Source organism: Pangasianodon hypophthalmus, chromosome 8, assembly GCF_027358585.1.
Source record: "Pangasianodon hypophthalmus isolate fPanHyp1 chromosome 8, fPanHyp1.pri, whole genome shotgun sequence".
NCBI classification, from domain to species: Eukaryota; Metazoa; Chordata; class Actinopteri; order Siluriformes; family Pangasiidae; genus Pangasianodon; species Pangasianodon hypophthalmus.
Genome location: NC_069717.1, coordinates 20,650,149 through 20,671,963, shown reverse-complemented (window position 1 = coordinate 20,671,963; position 21,815 = coordinate 20,650,149). Strand labels below are relative to the sequence as shown.

Sequence of the window (21,815 nt, the reverse complement as noted above, 5' to 3'; positions counted from 1 at the left end):
TAGCTCACTTACAATGGTGTTTAACAGGATAAAAACTTTCTGCCTTCGTGTACTATCATAAATACAAGTTTCCCACTAGGACGCTGCACATGTCCTAATTACAACCGGGAAACTCGGAGATAATTATGATACCCGAGTTTCCAAGATGGGAGGAGTCCTATACTTTCAACACAGTAGAGTACGGTTTCTGTACTGAATGACAGGTTTTGTTCATTTTACAAAATGCAGCTAATTGTTAGCTCTTGCCGTTTTGGTCATATTCATTTATGTGATATATCAGCAACCAGTCTATGCATGTCTATACATATATCAGCAACCAGTCTATGCAGTCTATACATTTTTACACTCTGAAAATAGCTTTTATTTAACCAAAATTCCCTTATCGCCAACAAACTAGCTGAGTAATATGTTATGTAAATATGTATGAATGAACCTGACGTTGTCCATGTTTCATGTTCTTTCTGACGAGAAAGCATGTGAACATGACATACTCATAATGACCACTTCACAAGTGGGAAGTAGGATAATTCCGATAGCGCATGAAGGCAGCATAAGTCAGGTTTTGCTGAGAACTCCTAAAAACAAAAGCTCAAGATCTTGTTTTCTCAATCACCATTTTCCAGTAATGTCATATTAATGGGGGAATAGAATGGAAAAGTAGTGGAGACAACAAAATGTTGGACTCCAGAAGTTCCAGAAGCCAATGCAGCTATACAAAGTAGTTGTGCCGAGTTACGAGTTTGGCTCGGCTAGTTAGCGATCTGCGACAGTATGACAGTGGTATTATGAAGCATGAAGTGATGGAAGCTGATCTGTTTAAGCAGAGTGTGCAGATCAGGAGGTGAACGAACAAGACAGACTAAAACACTAAAGCGCTGCTGCATCACTCTCTTTATTTAGAAAGAAGTGAGGGTAAAGTGAAAACAGACCAACTTGAAGTTACAAAGAAAAAAAGTCCACTCAGAATTTAATCATAAAATAAACCGTTTGTACCACTAAAGATCACATTTGTACATCCCATTAAAATGTGCCTTGTATTAGTTTTCCCCCCATACAAAAAAAAAAAAACACCCCACCAGCAATCCATTGACAATCCATATGACAACTTTATTACTTTAATGACAAAACTCTGAAATTCATACACATTTTACCACATCCTTCAGCATGTAACTTTATTTAAAAAAGAAAGAAAGAAAAGAAAAAGCATTGCTGCTGAGTTCAACCACTCTGGCCCCTAAGAGTAGGAATTCCCAGAGCAGCATCAAAAATCTGCAACGCAGAAGCAGCATGACGATGAAGGGTGCAACGTGTTTGTGTGTGTTCATCTAAGACATCTTCCCCGGTCCAGCTCTCTGTGTTGGAGAGCTCATTATGAGCAGTGCTCAGTCATGGATCAACACATCACACCCCTCTACGCCTGCAACAAAGTGCAGGCGTTTACCTGCAGACAAAATAAATAAATAAATAAATAAATAAATGCAGAATCTGACGAGACAAGAAAATGAAATCTATATAATGCAACATGTTAGACTCTCGCTTACCTTCCTCATCCACCACCCATTGGAGGAGGACTTGGGCCTCCACCGTGGTTTATCCTGCCCATACGTCTCCGTCCAGGAAAACCAGGAGGACTGCAGTAAATAGAACAGTCACCCAAAGATGAACAATGCATATCCAAATAGTTGTACAAATATAATGTCAACGTATGGTAAAGATATAAGGCAAGCTAAAAAAAAATAATAAACAGGTCATCTTGTTTATTTTAATCAACCACTCTCGGGTCACTGTTTTAAGTCAGAGCTATAAGACGTACTCGAAACTAGCATTAGTTATGAGTTACACGAAACTGAAATGCAGAACTATTTACAGGTTTCCTTTTTGTTTCTGCCCCATTGGGACTTACCCTCTTCCATCACTGAAGCGTGACGATGAAGTTTGAGTCCCGTCTTTTGACAGATCTGGCTGGACGAGGGTCTGAAAGCTAGAGAGTAGCAGATGTGTTATAGTTAATAATATGTATTCCACCTGTATTAATGCAATCAATTTATTAATCAACCTGTAATCAAATAATCACTTACAACAGGCCGATGAACTCCACTATACCCCAAAAGAGATCGCTCAGGAAAGACAGGCTCCATGGCGACCGTGTCCTACTGTCCAGGACTTGACCTGAGAATAAAAATATAGATACGTAACCTTTTATGTGTAATTTAGATATCATCATATTCTTTTTCTTGGTCAAATGGAGTCATGGAAGGATGCTGTAATGATTGTGCAAAGAACAGAATATTCACATTTTCATTTATATTTGCTCATCTGGCTGACGTGATTCTCTAAAGTGACATACATCTGAGACAGGATACAGCTGAAATTTGGTTTAAAAAGCTTTCTCGAGGACCCGACAGTGGCAGCTCAGTGGTGATGGTTTTCAAACATCCTTCCAATCAGTAGCCCAAAGCTGTAACCACTGAGCTACCACTTGTGTTAAATGATTGTGTAAGCCAGGCCCAGCAAAAAAAATCTCACATAGGGATTTCATCAGAGTAATGACTCGCATTAATTGTTCACATTTCAATGATTCGTCACGTTTCGAGCAGTTATCATACAGAGAGTCTCAGTAATGCAGAATTTACCCAGATCTGATTTCTTACACATTATCATGTAGAGAAAATAACGATTAAAGGCAAGACACAAAAACTAACGAAAAGGCAAAAAGGACACAAAAGGTATAAACAATTTTCTGATTTTTGGGATAAACTGTATATATAAAACATGTCTTCTTCTAAACTGTAGTAATAAAAATAGAAAAACTCAACAGAAAAATGTTTTAATTGATTTTGTCCACTCGTAAAAAGGCTTTTAAGGTTTTTAGCTCTGCCAACTCTGCACATCATGTCACATAGCCCTAAAAAACTTGTCTGATATAGTCTATGTATCGATTTGTGTCATTATGATATAGTAAATCCCATTTAACCACATATATTAAAACAATTTTCCATCAAAATCTTTTTTTCCTATATTCAATATCAAAAATCTGTTTCTAAATGACCTGTAGTCACAAATTTTACACATTCATTCCTATCCTTGTTCAGAAGGACACTGCAGAACAATATGGCTGAATATTTTGTTTAGTTTTTCTCTGTCAAGGAAAACAATTCCCAAAGAATCCACAGCGGGATATAGTGTTGCATGTTGCCATGCCAACGCAGGGTCTGACTGACAGCCCATAATAAGTGTAGTAACAGTTTCAGTGTAACTGCTGCTAGAAGTGGAGTTTTATGTAGTGAACACAGAGGAATGGAGTGATACACACCGTGAAGTCCCAGTGCAGTTTACACACACACATTATATATATATATATGGATTCTGTTTATAAGTATTTCTCTGAAGTGAGCGTTCATGATGAAATAATTTTTTTTAATTCTAACATAAAATGTTCCAATACAAAACAAATAATATCAGCAATCAGCTGTCACTATGCTACCTATATCTATTGTTTACAAACAAACAAATAAATCCATTCACCTGTAGTGAGTGTTTTGCTTTAAACATCATGGCTAAGAGAAATGAGCCGATTAGCCACTGTCCAGACTATCAGGGAGAGTAGCTAATGTTGCTACGCCACTAAATTAACCTTAAATTATTCTTGCCACCTTCGTCGGATTATTAAAGTGCCATCTAAGCTGACAGTGATATAAAGAGGCCTAATACACTGAACATCTCTAGCAGTAGCCAGCGCGCTAACATTAGCTAGCTCGTGAAATTAGCAGCCAGTTGTTTCGTTCAATGAGCGGAACATTAATACGTCTAAATAATCAAAACAAAGTCAGTTATGCTGTTAGATCACTTCTGTTTCGTTCTGTTGTTGATGAGTTTGTAGAGTTTAGTACTCACCGTTGGACACGTACACCATCTTACTGCCGCTGTGTTGTTGTTATGCGGATCATTTAGTTCCGCATCCGGTATTACGTTGGCGCGCGCACGACGCTCTTATTGGTGCGTTAGTCCGGAAATGAGTCTGCATGAGTCAGTACGTCATCTTTTACGCAATTGTCCACCTGTCTCTTCCTTTTGGTTAGATTTTTCGTTTTTTTTTTTTTAAATAAAATCAAATACTAATTTTAATTAAAGTTATGTGGTGTTACAGAAACTCTGTGATGCCACGAATGAAAAAAAAAAAAAATATATCAGTATCTCGCTTTAATGAGAAATGTTATGAAAATACCACCATATTTCAAGAAAAAGATCACATTATTATATGAACATATCGCTTTATTATGTGGAAATATCACGTTATGATATGAAAATATCGCGTTATTACGAGAAAAAGAAATATTTTATATTATTATTATATTTTATTCTATAGAAATATTAAGAGAAATAAAAAAAACACGCCTGTAGTTACTACCTCGCGCCTGTAGATGGCGCATAAAGTGCGCTAATTCCACTAACACGAGGCATTCTGTGAATAAAATCTGCTCATTTCTCATGCTCAGTTCTTATAGTTTCCCATACCATTACCTCTTCATTCTCAAAACGTCTCAAAAATCTGGTAAACTAATATAAAACTAAGAATAATATACTATCAAAAAAACCCACTATGACGAAATCTTACACTATTATTTCCCATACTATTATTTCCTAACTATCGAAACATCAGCAAAAATTTGACAGTTGAATTTGAAACACTTTATCAAAATACTCAATAAGAAGAAAACTGACTGTAAGCCTTTTAATTAATGGATCTGCAAACCTGGCATTTGAGACTATTAGCTGTAGGCGAATTGAACTTTCAATTTGGATTAAAAAAAAAAAAAATTAAAGGATTTTAAAAAAATACTGGCCCTGTGAATTCTGCATTTGGGGCTAGCGGATACATGTAAAATGCACCTTCTGCTTATTTCCTATAGCATTATCTCCTCCTCATCTAAACATCTAAAAAATCAGACAGTTGCATATGAAATGGTATTGTATACTATCAAAATACTCAATATCATTGTAAGATAATAATGACTCTGTGAACTAGACATGTGAGAATATGTGCCTGTTACTGATTTGCTATGGACCTTTCTCAGGGCTGTTAAGACATCTCAGACATCTGGAACTCAATGGTATGATGTAATGTAGCAGACTATCAGAATCCGTAAGTGTCAGATAATATAGCCTTTTTATTGTGAACCACACTTTTCCCCATTCTGATGTTTGATGTGAACATTAACTGAACCTCACAGAAGACCTCTCATGGACAACACACACAAATAGCTTGGTGACAAGGGCTCACCAGCGGTTCTACCATCTACGACATCTGGCCAAAGACCGGTAGGTGCTGTCCAGAGTGGCGAGGCAGCGGAGAAGGACTTCTCTCCCCTGCACCACAAACATCTACAACCAGCGATGCAAGACCAGGGTCAGGAGAATTGCAAAAGACTTTCACCACCCTGGAAACATATCTTCTCAGTGCTCCCATCAGGGAAGTACTACAGGATCCTGAGGACCAACACAGACAGACTCAAGAGGAGTTTCTACCTTCAAGCAATCTAGCTATTGAATGAGGACACTTGAGAAGTCTACATATTTCTACCTCACACACAGACACACATACACAAACAGCTTGCACTATGGAAATTTTTTTTGCATACTACATAGTAACTCTATATACTGTACAGCTCTGTATATTTGATTTCTTAAAAACATATTTAACTCTATACAGAAACAGTTTGCGCCATGAAAAAAACAATTTTTTTGCACACTACCGCTCTGTATATCTGCTTTTTAAAACATATTCTATTTATGTATATTCATATTCTACATTACATTCCTCTAAAGGCTGCTAAACCTTCTTTATCATACAGTCTACTAGATTTTATTATATTCTGTTTTTATTATGTATGTGTATATCTAGTTCGTTGTTGTTCTGTTCATTGTTGCACTGTGGGATGAGGCAATAAGGAAAAACATTTCACTACATTACCTCACATGTATGTAATATGTATGTGACAAATAAAGAGCCTTGAACCTTGAAACTCTTGACCTGTATCTGCATGATTTTTTGCACTGCATTGCTGCCACATGATTGGCTGATTAGATAACTGAATGAATGTACAGGTGTACAAGTGTTCCTAATATATATTACAATACAAACACAGTTCTAACCCTTACCTGTTTGCAGAGGTTTTTGACCCGGTTTGCACCCGGCTAAAGAACAAACCATGGTGCAAAAATGCTCTAACTTTTAATTTCGTAGTAGTAACACAGAACCTGCCAGCTTTATAACTTCCCAGTAACCATGCCCACATCGGACCAGTGAGGGCCCACTGTGAGCAGCCCACGATGGCCCAGTGGGGATTTGCACATTGGCATGACATTGGCCCTATGGCACTGACTCATTGTGGGCTGCCCACACCTATCATGTTGGGCAACACAATTATTTTTAACACTACACTATACATTATACTACATTATACTACGTTACACCATATATACAAAGAGCAGACTCAATTATTTCCTGAGATATATAATTCCAAATAAGAAAATGTTCAGAAAATTACTCTAAATGCCTAATTTTTTAAAATATCTTTATGAACAGCTTCTTAACCTGAAAATCTTTAAACCTGATGAAAGTATTTTTTCATCAAATTGTAAGGTGTTTCTGTCAGTTGGAACTAAGAAATTGACCTTCATTATAAAAATGTCAGAATAATAAGCATTTTGTTTTGGGTATGTCACATAATTCCACAGAAATTGCTTAAAAATACCCTTAGGTTAATAAACATTTTGGAAGAAAACAGAAGTATTGGTGATATAATCTGCTGTGTGCAGCCAAAACATGCACCCATGTTTGTGCAGTTTATGTTTGTGTATTAGAGGCAGAATGACCAGCTCCTAAGTTCTGACACAGAAAAAAAAACTTCATTTATATCTGTGATAGGTTTCAAAGTGGATGGTCGTGTAATTTACTGCAAAATTATTTGAGTGTGTGTGTGTGTGTGTGGATGCATTTGTATTACATATTTACATATTTCTGACATTCTTAGAGGAACAATTGTCCTATGCAGCTCAGAAAATAAAGATAAAGATGACCAATATCCTGAACTGATATAGTTTAACACACTTAGCACTCATTGACTTTATAGTATACAGTTATGGAAGTGAAATGACAAATAATCACACAATCCGGTGTCACCCAGAAGAGGATGGGTTCCCTTCGGAGTCTGGTTCCTCTCAAGGTTTCTTCCCCTTGTTGTCTCAGGGAGTTTTTCCTTGCCACTGTCACCTCTGGCTTGCTCATTAGGGATAAATTTAAATTAAAATTGTATATCCTGATTTCTGTGAAACTGCTTTGTGACTATGTCCATTGTTAAAAGCATTACAAAAATAAAATTAAATTGAATATTTGGTCATTTATAATTGAAATTCAGTCTCGAATAGAAAATTCTGTCAAAATAGTTATATTTGTGTGCCATTAGCAAAACAATTTCTTTCTTTCTTTAATACAGCAATATTATATATTTCCATATTTAGCCTTTCCCAAAACTGACTAAAAAAATTACAATATTACAATACAAAATGATATCAAAGTGTATCGCTTCAGTGTATCACATTCTATTAAAATTTTGCTAGAATAGTTCTTTGCTATTTTGTGCTATTTTAGTTATTGGTATTAATCAATTGAATAGATAATAATCCATGAAAAAAAGGAATAGCTTTAGATTATGGCCCTTCAAAGGCTTACAAAAAATGCTGATGTGGCCCACACAGAATTTGAGTTTGACACCAATGGTCAAGAGACTGTTGTGCATGAAAATCCCAGAAGTTCTGAAATAGATTCTAAACAAGCCCTTCTGGCACCAACAACCATGCAACCGTTAAAAGTCACTGAGATCACACTTTTCCCCATTCTGATGTTCGATCTGAACATTAACTGATGCTCTTGACCTGTATCTGCACGATTTTATGCATTGTGCTGCTGCCACATGATTGGCTGATTGCATGAATGAGCAGGGGTATAGGCATTCCTATTGGATGTGTGGCTGTTTATATGTACATAGAAATTGAACAAATAAACATGACTGAAAATTAAAACATTTGTGTGTCATGAAATTCTTAAATTATTTTATCAAGTTGAAGATAAAGATTAAAAACAAGACATTTTTTATTAATTTAATTTATTTAATTTCTTTATTTTGCACCTTTTTTGTTTGTTTTTGGCTTATGCATTCTAGTATTAAAATAATGATATTTAGGTAATATCACAAATATTAAAGGCATTTCTTATGTTTTTAATTGTTACATTTTACAGATACTTTGATATTACAGATATGAACATAAAGATAAATTTACTCAATGGCAGTATTCCTAGTAATGCTACCATATATATTTTTTTTTTTACAGTAAGTACATTTATTGAATCATAGATTGAATTTTATAGATTTACCAGATTTGGACATTTTAAATGTCCATCAATAGATCAAAACAAATAAAACGAAAAAACATGAAAATTTCTTTTCAATTTCACAAATAACAAAATTATTACCTAGATTTGACAAAGCCCCCATTTTTAGAAGTGCATCTTTAACCATTTTAAATCAACCCTAAATTTACAAATAATTTTCAATACAGAAAAGAGTAGACAGAGGCATAGTATAAATAGTATAAACAATCAAAACAGCAATCAGAGCAGACAGATAAATGAACATTAACATATGACAGCCTATCCTGGGAACACTGAGAACAAAGCAGACAACAATACATTCTGATGGAAGGAAACTGGAGAACCCAAAAGAAATTCACACAAACACAGGGAGAACTTTGGAAACTTCACACAGACAATAACCCAACAAGGTATATTTTTAGCACTAAGAGGTTTGAGCCTGGAAAAAATTACTTTAAAAATCAGCTTAAGCATTTCTTATGAATTTTATTCAAGCTGTCCAAGATACACAAGATAAATATAGAAGAAACACATATAACATATACACAGTAGCTAGTTAGAGTAATGCTATTTAGGCTTTCAGATACCTAATACCAGCTAGCTATCTAGTTACCTGTTACCTGAATTGCAACTTAAAATGGCACTCAGAGTGGCAAGTACAGCTTAAATATATAAAATACTAAACTGTAGTAAATTGTAAAATGGAACCTAAGGCACATATTCAGGCAGTGCTTATTTTTACTGAACATGTTTTTGCTAATGTTGTGCTCATTTTTTTTTTTTTTTGCTGTAGAGCACAATGGATAGAGCAAATAAGCTTTTTGGTGAATCAAGAGGTTCATCTTACATTTCATTAGCACTGACTTGATCAATAATTTCTATCACTTCAAAACTCTGGTTATCAATGCCATTTTTGGGACTGTGATGATGGCTTTGGTCATCGTAGAAGCAGTGAGCACAGTGTGGAGTTGGAACTGGTTCCACTCTGTCAAAATTGGAAAAGTCCACACAATATTTCCCTTCTTTACTGCGGGAGATGATAGGGAGGAACTTGTAACCCCACTTAATCTCCTGAGGGATGTAGGATGTCCGGACTTGGCAGGAGGAGCTGGTGGACTCATCTGTGCCATCGAGAAACACCACCAGCTCAAACTCCTGTTGAAGCATTGTGTCCGAAGCAAACTTAAAAAATGGACTTGTCTTGTCAATTACATGATACAAGGTCAACGGACAAATGAAGAAGAGGTTGTCTTTTCCAGCATCGACCATAAAATCAATATTGACTTGGTCCAGAATGATGGTCTCACCTTCTGGAGTGACCGTTGTCCTAAGCAGCTTGCCATATAGCTGGCTTCCAATCATTAAGGTTTTACGCAAGTTGGCCACTCTTATCTGCAAACAGAGGGCAGCATTTTTGGGACAAATGACTGCCATTTTACTAAAGGTAATGGTCTTGGCTCTTTTCTTGGGTAAAGCGATTTTGGCCATAACCAGTCCACACCAGAAGCAGTTAATCAGTAAACCAATGATGGACTGGATAATAATTATGGTGACAGCACCAGGGCAGTATGGACTGAGCACTCGCAGACCGTAACCAATAGTCGTCTGTGTTTCGAGTGAGTAGAGGAAGGCAGATGTGAGGCCAAACACATTATATATGCATGGCTTGTGGTCTGAAGGTGGATTTTGCCACCAAAGATCACCATTATCATGAGCAATCCAGTACCAAATAAGTCCAAAAATGAACCAGCTAAGAGTGAAGGAGGCCACAAATAATAAAATAATGTAACGCCAGCGGATCTCCACAAAGGTGGTCCAGAGGTCCTGCACATATGCAAAACGACTGCTGTACCCCACGTTGCCATATTCAATGTTGCAGTGTCCGTCTTTGGCTACCAGACGGTTTTTGTAAATGTGCCACTTTTCTAGGTAGTCTCTGAACAACTGTTGCAAGGAGCGTGTCATTTTCCAAGTACAGAAAGCCAATCTGGGTAAAAGAATAAAGAACATTTTTTAAGTCATTCTCAACTAAACAGTTGCATTTTTGACTTCAATGAAACATGTATAGAGAATGTAAGCACTCTTCTCTGTTTTAACGATGTGATGATGCAGGTGTATTGTGCACAATTTAGCAGCCAGTATCAGATTAGAAATTGAAATTGCTATGGCATGAAGCAAACCAACAGCTTGATCAAAGCCTGACATTCACTGTGTGAGGAAAGTCCAGACATCTTTAGACAGACTACCTGCTTTTACCACAGCCTTTGCCAACTCTTTGACTTTTTACCCAATGCAATCTTATCAGAAAGCCTTGGCAAGATTATAAAACAAATGAAAACATTTCCAATTCATTTTGGCAGAAAAAAAATATTTTTGTTTGATTTTGTTTGTCAGAGTTCAGTTACACTGATATTTGATGGGCTTTCCCAGGATTCAACACATAAACATGACACTACTAATGAAAAAAATCACATGAATGACTCTTGTTTTTGCTGCAGGTCCCAACAGCAACCTTAGCCATTATTCACTCCTCTGTAAGATTTCTGTATGGCATTGAATAAGAATCTTTAACAGGGAGCACAATGACCTGTGAAATAAGCATATAGCACAGTATCCCCTAGCATGCACATACTGCTTACTGGTGAAGTCGGTGCTGAAAACTTCCAAGTTCATTCTGAAAAAAAACCTACTCTTCTTCTTTTACAGCAAATCATTGTTAGGATCTGCTGTATCATACTGTGATGTTAATTGTTGTTTTTTTTATGGCAGTCAGTTAGTGCGGCAGAGATAGCAGATTCATGTGATTAGCTGTAATAATCATAATGGTCCAAGAGATAATCAGGCTAAGCTCTGAATACAGATATTTCCCATATACTGACACGTCCCATGAAATAAATGTGTCCCCATTCAATAAAATTTGAAAGAGACTGATTGCTTCAAACCCTGTGTATACAGAATAGAAAGTCATAAGTGATCATAAGGTTTTGATTCCAATACATGTAGGTGTCTACTATAACTCAATAGGAACATGAGAATAAAATAAACTACTTAAAGCACAATGAGCAGTTCTAAAACAATGTGGAGACTAGCAGAGATGTGGAGAAAGTGTTTTTTTTTTTTTTTTTAATTATGCTTTCACATACTCTCATCTTTGGTTAGACACACTTTGATCTGTATATAAACCATTTTGTAATTCTGTGTTTTTGTGATGCAAACCATTTGTTTCTTTCTATATTGATTTTTTAAAAATTATTACAAATCACATATGAACTGAGCCACCATTTATATCACATATTAAAAAGCACTCAACCTTGAAAAAAGTCACTCAATTGCTATCTAGTCCGGACAGTCATTAAATCACTGTACTCTTTGTTACTAGTCAGAAAACTGGAGCAGATTAACAATGGAAAAATAAGGTGAAGATGTTTATTTGCAATAATTAAATACATAGATTATTTAGAAGTAGAGAGACAGTAAAGGAGTTAAAAATTAATTTAATTAAAATTAATTCATTAAGTGCTGTAGTTGTAATTGTTGCTGTAATTGATTGTGGAACTCACCTGCTAAAGCAGTTCTTCTATGATACAAAAAAAATTGCTCTTTCCCCTATTCTCTCTCACTCTTTATCATAAAAGCAGCAAATACTTAAAACTAATGCACAAGCGAAATGTGTAAATTAATAATTGCAATATCATATCGTTTGGTCTCCTTCTTTAAGTGTGACTTGGCTTTGTATGGCTCCTTCCATTTAGGAAGGCTATACCGTGTGTGTTTAATGTTTACCTGAAAAAAAAAAAATCCAGTGCCTTTTTTTTTAACAGCAGGGTTGGGCATATTTTTGCACTATGATACCACAACACAGTGAAATTATAGGTATTACAGGGATAGCTAGAGGGCAATAAAACAAAACTTACATTACTTAAATTAGATAATTAGATCAGTTTTGTACAGTATATAACATTGATCAGTTTTGTACAGTATATAGCATTGATCAGTATTGTATTTATTGTTCTGTGTATTTTGTTCTGTGTATTTATTGTTTCGCTCTCATCTCACACTGCTGTGTATTTGCATTTTATGTAGTTTTGTGTACTGTTTTACTGTACTGTTATGTGTTGCACCATAGTCCTGGAGAAACGACATTTCGCTCCAATGTACTGCATGCCAGCTATACAGAGAAATGATAATAAAAACTCACTTGACTTGATAAGAAGGTGTCAAAAGATTACTACAAAAAGGTTCATTAAACCAATGCTGGTACTGTTATAAAACTTACAAAGCATGTGTTAGAACTGTGTGGGAATTAAATCATTCATTTATTACATGGAAATAAATAAACACATTTAATAGCACTACACAGCCCAGATTTGTTGATGGTGATCAGTTTCTATGCCTAAATTTCAATGTGCAATGAAAAGACAGTTGTAATCTGAAACTCCCTAGACAGTCTATATATGGTATATTTGGCTACATATTAATCTACATATTCTATCTAAATATTTATGTCTAAAAATTTTTCAACAAATTTATGTAAATACATAAATTCCCTGGTGATTCTAAGGTAATATTTATTTCCTTAATATATTTCACTTTGATGCATCTAGTCAAAATCGCTTTTTGGAAAGTTAATTGAAGCAAATTCATATTAACAGTATCTATAAATGCAATTGTTATAGGCTTATGATTGTGTAATATATTTTCTTAATAAAGAATATGATGCAAATGCATTCATTTCATTTGTTCCTTAAATTTCAATTGATAAATTGACAAATAAATAGATAAAGACACTTGAGTTAATAAATTTAATCTTCCATGCTCCAGTTGCCATAGATTGTTATATATTTTAGTAGTTAATATAAAATGTGTTAAGGGTTTTACCAAGTTAATGCTCTGCTGCTTTACTGCTTGGAAAGTCATGCTTTACCTAGAATAGCTGTAGGGGTTGCAAAATTCCATGTTCCAGTGAATGCCCAGAAGGAGATGCAAAAAGCACTTTCCTTTTTTGTGCCTATTTACGTCACAAGAATAGTGCAGATCAAGAAATTTAATTTAGAAGATTTAAACAAAATAGATCTTATAGACTCAGTTCCTAGCACGAGCATGGATTTAGTAAAAAGGCACTCCTGATAGACTGTGGAATTATAGTCCAAAAAAATCTGTCCTATGAAGGTTCCAGAACATTCAAATAGCATGTTAACTATTGTCTAGAACTGAAACCTCACATTCCTAATCTCTTAATAAAGCCCTCAAGGCCTACTTAGCACCTGTACCTGTTAACAGACCCATAAATACATTTCCATGACTGCACTGAATGTTTTTTTTTCTTGGAACAGCCACCTGAAAATTTTCATTGAAACAATTTATCAAGTAATAAATCGATAGTGATAGTTAATAGTATAAGTAAAAATTCTGAAAAATAACTCTGTAGAAGGTACCACATGAAATCTTTTCCACACCCAATTCAGCATCATCTCCAACAGCACTGATGCTGAAGAATAGGTTTGGGATTTAATTCTTATGTTCTGTTGGGCTCAAAATGGCCCATTTCCAAATTTTACAAGTGGAAATGTACCAAAATGATTTTCCTAAACATGAAACTCAATGAACTTGAAGAAACATTAGATACTATGATTTATTCATTCATTTTGAACTTAACTAACTAATGTAAGGTTAAGGATGTACCCCTGATCTATGAACACTGGATAAGCACCAGGGGTGGTGTTTGAATACCTGGATACCTTCATGAACTGTAGATACTATGTCTCATGGTGACAGTACTATAAAAAGCCATCAGCAGTAATGACATTCCCTTTGGAATCTTCTCACAGAGTTCGGCTTAGGTTCTGAGTGACGGAAGACCCTAGCGGTTACATCTGTAACCTTGTATTTTTTTCTTAACTGCCAGGGGGTGGTGTTTCAACTCCTGGATAACCTATACCAGTAGGTCACGAGGATCTGACTAACCTTCAGACTGATTGGAAGGGTGTTTGGATATGCTTACTGCTCTTGCTCCACTGGAAAATGATGTAAATATTATAAGATCTGGGAAAAAAGGTGTATAGCGATGCCCAGGTAGCTGCAGTGCAGACCTCCTGGACTGGCATGACTCTTAGTAGAGTGGCCCACTGTGATAGTAGTGTTTCTAGGCCAACATTAGGATCAGTCATCCTGTACCCCAACATTCTGCATAGACAAACATTGTGCCCAACGAAAAGCCTAAATCTAAAGCTTCCAGCAGGCAAGGCCATCATGCTAGGGTTCTGCCATAGCTATCAGTGTGGCCACTGCATTGAGGTTCCAAGCGTACGTGCACAGTTAGTCTGGCCATGGATGCCGCACCTGACCACTTGTGTGTTGCAATTAGTCTGCTTGGGGAAAGATTCCCAGGGTGTTACAACCCCTAGTGAGAGCAGTGGTGGAAACTAGGGTTACATCAACCCACTTGAGGCTCAAATAGATCACTGAGGATTGGTTGCCAACGGCTATGTAACATGGGCAAAGTCAGTGAATAATGTGGGAACACATACAGTAGGCTGCTAAGTCAGTAGTGGGCTATTCGGCTCCACTATGGAGAATGATACTCAACATTAACAGGAAAGGGTGTACCTGGGTGATAAGAAGCCTGTGTTACAGCACACCCCATTACAGCACACCCAACAAGCCTGTGCTACAGCACACCCCATTATGATTTATTACTTACACAATCATGAGAAGGTTTCCCATTAATTAATTTGTGAAAAAAAGTGGCAGAAAAGTAGCATAAATGGGTTTCCAAATATAGAGGATCATAACCATGCTTTATTTGCCAATTTCTGATAAAAGTGTAGCAGAAACTAAACTATTCATCAAAAATATCCAGCCAAAATAAATTCCAGACGTAAACTACACTGCCAAATATTCACAAACATTATACATACAACAAAGAAAATAATTGAGTATTTGATTATTTTAGGTTATAATACTTTGATATTTATGGTTATAATGGTGACACTGAGCTGCTCTTGCTGACTGTAGTAATTAACGTATTGATGCCTGATTCTCCTTCTTCTTTGGATGCCCAAGGGTTTTTTCCACAGAAGAGATAAGGCAAAGCATAGTCCCTGAACTGCAAGAGAGGGACAGGAAGGAAAGAAATAGATAAAATATTAATAACCAGTGCTTATTATTCTGTATTTTGTTGAGTTCATAAGTTGCATATATTCAAAGTGAATTATGAATCAAAGTTGTACATACAAGGCATTAAGTTTTCCCCTTTTCATTACACTTACATGTAAACATGATTAGGGCACCCAGACCACCAGAGGACCCCATGATTTTTAAAACAGATATGTAAAGAAGGGCACTACTGTTGTTGTTGTTCCTCTTTTGACTGCTCCCATTAGGGGTTGCTACAGCGGATCATTGGTCCATGTATTTGATTTGTCACAGTTTTTATCCCGGATGATCTTCCTGATGCAACCCTCCCCAGTTTTATCTGGGCATGGGACTGGCACTGAGAGCACACTGTTGTACACGACCCCAGTGGCTGGGGTTGGTTCCCTGGCTGGGAATCAAACCCAGGCCACAGCAGTGAGAGTGCTGTGGCCTAACCACTAGTCCTCCAGGGACCCAAAAAGACTACACTACTATTATTTGTTGAAAAGGATTACGTAACAGGCTGTCATAGGGCGCCTCCTGGTGGTGTTCAAAGAATAGAAACTGCAATTAACATGACAAAATTAGGTAACTAACATAACTAACACCAGAAGATCATGAAGAATTGGCAATGCTGAAGTGTTCATACCTATCCAAAACACTGGTAAAAAAAAATAATATTGATTAATTGAATATAATCAGTTTGTCTGCTATTTTGCTTCTGCTTGTTGTAGTTGAAATGAAAAAAATTAGTGGCTAACAAGGTAGCTAATATCTAGAGTAAGAAGAGTTAGGGCTACCACATGTTAAGTTGCTATGAGCTATTAGAATAGCCCGTTGACAACATACTGTATATATATATATACATACACTACATGGCCAAAGGTTTGTGGACACCTGACCATCACACCTATATGTGCTTTTTGAAAATCCCATTGCAGATTTAGTCCCCTTTTGCTGTTATAATAACCTCCACTCATCTGGGAAGGCCTTCCACTGGATTTTGGGATTTGCCAATTCAATCAAAAGAGCATTAGTTAGGTTGGGCACTGATGTCGGGCGAGGGGGCCTGGGATGCAGCCAGCATTCCAGTTCATTCCAAAACTATTTAGTGGGGTTGAGGTCAGGGCTCTGGGTAGCCCCCTCAAGTTCTTCCACTCCAACCTTAGCAAACCATGTCTTCATGGAGTATTTGGGCAGTGACCCAATTTTCACAATTTTGCTTATGTACACCACCACAATGGATTTGAAATGGAAATGGAGGGACTATATAAAAAATGGCTGTAATTCCTAAGCAGTTAATGCAATATTTTTGTTAAACCCCTGGAATTAAAGCTGAAAGTCTACACATCAATTACATCTTGATTGCTTCATTTCAAACATATATATATATATATATATATATATATATATATATATATATATATATATATATATATACATATATATATATAAAATTTCTATTTTATATATTTAAAAATTATAAATATATTATAAATATATCTTAGCAAGTGAAAATATCTTGAATATAGGTTGAGGTTGTCTTTCTTTGGACCACTTTTGGTTGGTACAAACCATTGCATACCAGGAACACCCCACGAGACCTGCCGTTTTGGAGATGCTCTGACCCTGCTAGCTGAGAAGCTCTGTTGTCTAGCCGTCACAATTTGGCCCAGGTCAAAGTTGCACGGATCTTTACACTTGCCCATTTTTCCTGCTTCCAACACATCAACTCTGAGAACTGACTGTTCACTTGCTACCTAATATATCTCACCCCTTGACAGGTGCCATTGTAATGAGATAATCTATGTTATTTACTTTTAATGTTATAGCAAGTGGTGATTAGATTTTTTTACTCACCTGTCTGTTCATGAATATATAAATGATGGGGTTGAAGACATTGCTGCTCTTGGCCAGGTAGGCTGGTATTGTGGCAATCACTGGGTTGATGTAGATGTTGGAATCAATTATCACAATCAGGGCAACGGCTGCATATGGCAGCCATGTAAGCAAAAAGGCCATGACCATGACGACCACCATACGGGCCACCTGAACCTCAGCCTTGGCCGTGCTTCCACATTCTGCCACTTGCAGCTTAGCCACCTAGGAAGGAACAAGAAAAATACAAGGAAATTAGATTTTCTCCTTTCCTCTGTTCCTTTTGGTGTAAAAAAAATCTGTTAAGATCCAATAAATTATGTTCTTCACTTGTGCTTAATAATCTTATCTTTCAACAGTTACCAGTAAACACTTTCAGCTAAAGACTGGCTAAAGTCCAAAAACAAGTTGTAAACCAAATTGTATTATAATGAAATTAAATGATTCTATATCATTAGAAACTGGAGGCAATGTTTCTGAGTATAGATATAAACATCAATTTACTTTATTAAATGAAAAATGTGAGTCTTTGTTTGGCCACTCTTAAATGTGAGAAACTCATTCATGCAACATAAACAAAAGTCAATTTCTTTGGGTATTAATGAACTGTCTTATTTTAAGTTGAAAATTATACCTACCTGTCGTAAGGTATAAAGGAGGTGCATGTAAGAGAAGATAATGGTGGCAAAAGGCAGAGCAAAACAGAGCATGAAGTAGCACAGGATGTAGGAGACATTGACTGGGTCTCTGCTATACCAGTTGGGGGCACAGGAGGTCATCACCCCTTCCAGTTCGTAACTGCCCCATCCAAACAGTGGTGGCGTGTTCCAAATGAGAGACCAGACCCAGGATAAGACCACACCTGCCAGGGCATGTTTGGTTTGGAACATCACTGTGCCCAGTGGTCTGCATACCACCATGTAGCGGTCAACAGCGATAACCGCAACTGAGCACAAACCAGCAATACCTGGCAGAGGTATAACAAGATCATTATTTTCATAGTCCAGTTAACTGTGATTTATTAAAAACAAACAGTCATGGTACAGTGTAAAAAAACCCAGTTTGCTTACATTAGCTAGATTTTACACAAGCTTAATGTAATGCATGGCTTTGGATGTTTGCATTTTGTCAAAAACATTAGCACAGTATCTCAAATACAGAACACTCAGGAAAAACAAAGTTTTGGAGGAGAAACTTACCAAAGAAGGCAACAGCAAAGCCTTCCAAAACACATCCTATCCTGCCAAGACTGAAGTAGCCCATGGCATTGGTGACTGCCGTGAGTAGCCCCCCAAACACAGCGCAACCAAGATCAGCCACTGCTAGATTAACCAGAGCATAGTTTAGTGGCTGACGCAGTTGTTTGTACCTCATTGTCACAATAATCACCACCATATTCAAGATGATGCCACAAGTAGAGAACAAAGCCATAATGATTGCCAAGATTGTGTAGCCTATTCTTGGCATGATGTGATCATTTACTGAGCCTTGATGCATTGTGTCAGCCTCTGAAAAGTTGGATAGATGAATGGATGCCATTTTTTCTTTTTGATTCACAGCAAAGAAGCTCAAGAAAGATCTGGTAGTTCAGGGTTTGTCAGCCAGTGCCATAATAAGCTTACTCTGATGAGGTCATATGGGATCCATCCTTGGTTTTTATGGACAACTGTTCCACCAAAAAAGGCTTTTAAGCATATGTGACATAAGCAGAGAAAATCCTTAGATCCGGATTGTCCATGGAATTATTCTACCAGCTTATTCTTTCTGAGATCTATGACTGTACTCTTCTTGATTGCTTTATCATTCTCTGTGGGGGAAAGGAAGAAAAATTAATTAAAAAGGAAAAAAGCTGGTTCGCAGTTATTTTTATGGGACTGGCATAAGCCTTTCGCATTCCAACTACTCCCCCAAAAAGAGTGTTAAAAGGATAAGACATTGTTCCTACATGTAATAGGTGCTAGGAAACATTATTTACATGATGTTTTAAACAATAAATAATGTTGAAATTGTATTTCAATACATAATCAAATTGTCTTCAATCAGTATGTAAAGAGAAATAAAATGGTAAATCAACTAAAATGGTTTAACACAACTTTTCAAATGGTTTTTGAAATTTTGAATGGTGGCTGGGATACTATACTATATTTTGTTCTTTCACTTCTGATGTTTCAAATAGGTTATGAGACACTGCTGATGTCATATGCTGCCCACATCATACTGAAACTTTATTGCTTTTTATAATAAACCACTTCACCACTACTTGTGACTAAGATCATTGGTCTTTAGACATATCCTAGTAATATGTAGGCTTTTCAAGGAATATGCCTGACTGGAGAAGGTTATATATGAACTACGTCAAAGATGAGAGGATGAAAGAGAGTGAAGACAGAAAGACAGCTGGGATTTAAATGGAGTTGAAAGTATTAAGGCCATCGGCAACTAATAGCTTAGCATGATATCTATTTTATGCTCAGTAGAACAATAATTATAGAGATTAAATGTTACCTTACAACATGCAAAAATGTACAAGAGTCTTTTTTTGGCTTGTTCACAAGCCCTACATCAATTATCTATATTCACTGATGTTCACAAATATTTCCAACATTTGGTGCATCTATAAACACAATTTGATGTAAACAGCTTTTACACACAGTCACATTAGTTACACAATAAATTATTAACAAACAGGCCATTGTGCTATGGCTGTGTTTTTCTCAGGGAACCCACACAGACACTGTGGGTTACTGGTTTCATTATTAAACACATTTTAAATAAATGTAAATGCAAAAGCAGGTAAACTGATATAACAATTCATGTATATTGTATATTGTATGGAAGCAGATGTTAAACCATTCTAAAACCCCTCCCACACAAAACGTGAAACGCTTGTATACTAAGCAAGCAAGCCAGGGCAAAGTTATCCTTGCAGAACCTGGAGAAATTGCATAGTGATGCCCAGGTAGCAGCAGAACAGACTTCCTTAATTCTGCATGCCTCTACATAATGGCGCTGAGTAGGAGATGTTCCTTGTAGAGTGGCATATGTCACAATATACATCAGTAGGCCACCCAGTTCACCCAGTGACCCAGCCTCTGTATTGACCAGGAGGCCCCTGTATCTTCGCTCAATGGAAGATGAACAGTTGGTTTGAGAATAGAATAGTCTAAATCATACCAAAGGACATGTACCAAGCACAGCAAGGAATGCCCTGTAAGCTCATCTTCATTGAAAGCATTGAAAGTGGGTGATATGACCTTGGGCTGGAATCCCGAATTCAACCACAAGGTCACGCCAGAATCATCTGGCCAATGAGCTTATCACCACAGCATGCAATTCCACTCTTTTTGCCTAAGTGATCATTAGCTAAAAGGAAGTTTTCAGAGATATCTAATTATTTTTGTCATCCTGCATAGGCTAGAAAAGAGAGGTTTTCAGAGCCTCCAGCCAAAAGGGGGAAGCCGGGCTTGTAGGTAACCATGGCCAATAGAGGTGCTTCGCCTCTTTCTGTGATAAGCCTATGCTCCACAATGCTTTGGTGCATTGCTATACATACACCTTTTACATAGATCGAGACTTGCCAACATCTAGTAGTCTGTGAAAAAAAAAGATAGTACCTTGGGAATTGGGCTGTGCACCAAATCCAGCCAATAATGTGCACACAATTCACAGAACAGCTTCTGCCTAAATGCCTATAAGGCCTGGGTGCTAGGGGCCCTTGCATTCGACAGTGTATCCTGGACGGCTAGGTTACAGTCCTCAATTGGTGGTTCAGTCCATGTGGCCTGACTCACAGCAGAGTTGACGTGGCTGAGGGTGCCAAATCTCTCCATCCATTTGGGACAGCAGATCTGCTAGGGGAGGAAGCTGCATTTCAACCACTAGTGAAAGCAGTAATGGAAACCAAGGTCTAGCTGGCCATCTTGAATCCATAAGTGGGACGTTGAGGTCTAGTCGCTGATTTCAGTGTAATGTTCGAAGACTCAGCTGTAGAGGAGGAAAAGCATATAATAGCATAGCAGCACCCGGATCATCAGGGTCACTGGTCATCAGGGGAGACAAGATTGATTGCATACATCTGTTTAGGGTTAGTGTGAAACAGGCAGGACCCTAATGGGTACCAAAACATAAAACCGGGTTGTAGTGACCTAAAGACACCACACCGAGAGTCATTTTGGCCATGCTGGCTTTATGATTCTGAAATCTGAGTCTCCTGTTGCTGGATGTGGGCAATTGCAACTAAAAATCTGTTTAGGCTACAGGGCTTGGGTAAGATTGTACCCCAATTCAGGGTCTAAATCTACCAGCTGAGCATGTCGTGTGTGAATTGGCAACATTGTGCAGGCAATGTCTAAGCCAAACACTATATCCTTAA

General features: G+C 37.0%; 3 protein-coding genes across 5 annotated transcripts; all 3 read right to left on the bottom strand.

Annotated features, from left to right (window-relative positions):
• Positions 1-876: 876 nt before the first annotated feature.
• selenok (selenoprotein K) lies at positions 877-4,017 on the bottom strand. 3 transcript variants are annotated; one of them, XM_026925562.3, is made up of 5 exons: positions 3,895-4,017; positions 2,079-2,169; positions 1,904-1,981; positions 1,542-1,631; positions 877-1,441 (listed from the first exon to the last, which is right to left on the bottom strand). In XM_026925562.3, the coding sequence occupies exons 1-5, from the start codon at positions 3,911-3,913 to the stop codon at positions 1,438-1,440; spliced, it is 282 nt and encodes a 93-aa protein (XP_026781363.1). In that variant the 5' UTR covers positions 3,914-4,017; the 3' UTR covers positions 877-1,437. The 3 variants fall into 3 exon arrangements, with proteins under 3 accessions (XP_026781363.1, XP_053092092.1, XP_053092093.1); XM_053236117.1 differs by lacking the exon at positions 877-1,441 and having other exon boundaries at positions 1,538-1,631; XM_053236118.1 differs by lacking the exon at positions 877-1,441 and having other exon boundaries at positions 1,547-1,631.
• Positions 4,018-8,200: 4,183 nt separating this feature from the next.
• Positions 8,201-12,178, bottom strand: LOC113533337 (ATP-sensitive inward rectifier potassium channel 1). The gene is made up of 2 exons (XM_026925409.3): positions 11,992-12,178; positions 8,201-10,418 (listed from the first exon to the last, which is right to left on the bottom strand). Exon 2 carries the CDS (start codon positions 10,394-10,396, stop codon positions 9,275-9,277), a length of 1,122 nt encoding a protein of 373 aa, XP_026781210.3. The 5' UTR covers positions 10,397-10,418; positions 11,992-12,178; the 3' UTR covers positions 8,201-9,274.
• Positions 12,179-15,176: 2,998 nt separating this feature from the next.
• On the bottom strand, positions 15,177-19,240 carry parapinopsina (parapinopsin a). Its single transcript, XM_034306776.2, has 4 exons — positions 18,643-19,240; positions 18,082-18,410; positions 17,426-17,668; positions 15,177-15,536 (listed from the first exon to the last, which is right to left on the bottom strand). Exons 1-4 carry the CDS (start codon positions 18,980-18,982, stop codon positions 15,408-15,410), a joined length of 1,041 nt encoding a protein of 346 aa, XP_034162667.1. The 5' UTR covers positions 18,983-19,240; the 3' UTR covers positions 15,177-15,407.
• Positions 19,241-21,815: the final 2,575 nt, after the last annotated feature.

Excerpts from the sequence above, each read along its gene's own strand:
- selenok (XM_053236118.1), bottom strand. Across the intron at positions 1,982-2,078 it reads GTGGAGTTCATCGGCCTGTT|CTTTCAGACCCTCGTCCAGC; the intron begins GTAAGTGATTAT and ends GCTACTCTCTAG. Across the intron at positions 1,632-1,903 it reads CGCTTCAGTGATGGAAGAGG|TCCTCCTGGTTTTCCTGGAC; the intron begins GTAAGTCCCAAT and ends TATTTACTGCAG.
- LOC113533337 (XM_026925409.3), bottom strand. The coding sequence starts at position 10,396 with ATGACACGCTCCTTGCAACAGTTGTTCAGAGACTACCTAGAAAAGTGG.
- parapinopsina (XM_034306776.2), bottom strand. The coding sequence starts at position 18,982 with ATGGCATCCATTCATCTATCCAACTTTTCAGAGGCTGACACAATGCAT. Across the intron at positions 18,411-18,642 it reads CTTTGCTGTTGCCTTCTTTG|GTATTGCTGGTTTGTGCTCA; the intron begins GTAAGTTTCTCC and ends TACCTCTGCCAG. Across the intron at positions 17,669-18,081 it reads TCCTTTATACCTTACGACAG|GTGGCTAAGCTGCAAGTGGC; the intron begins GTAGGTATAATT and ends GTTCCTTCCTAG.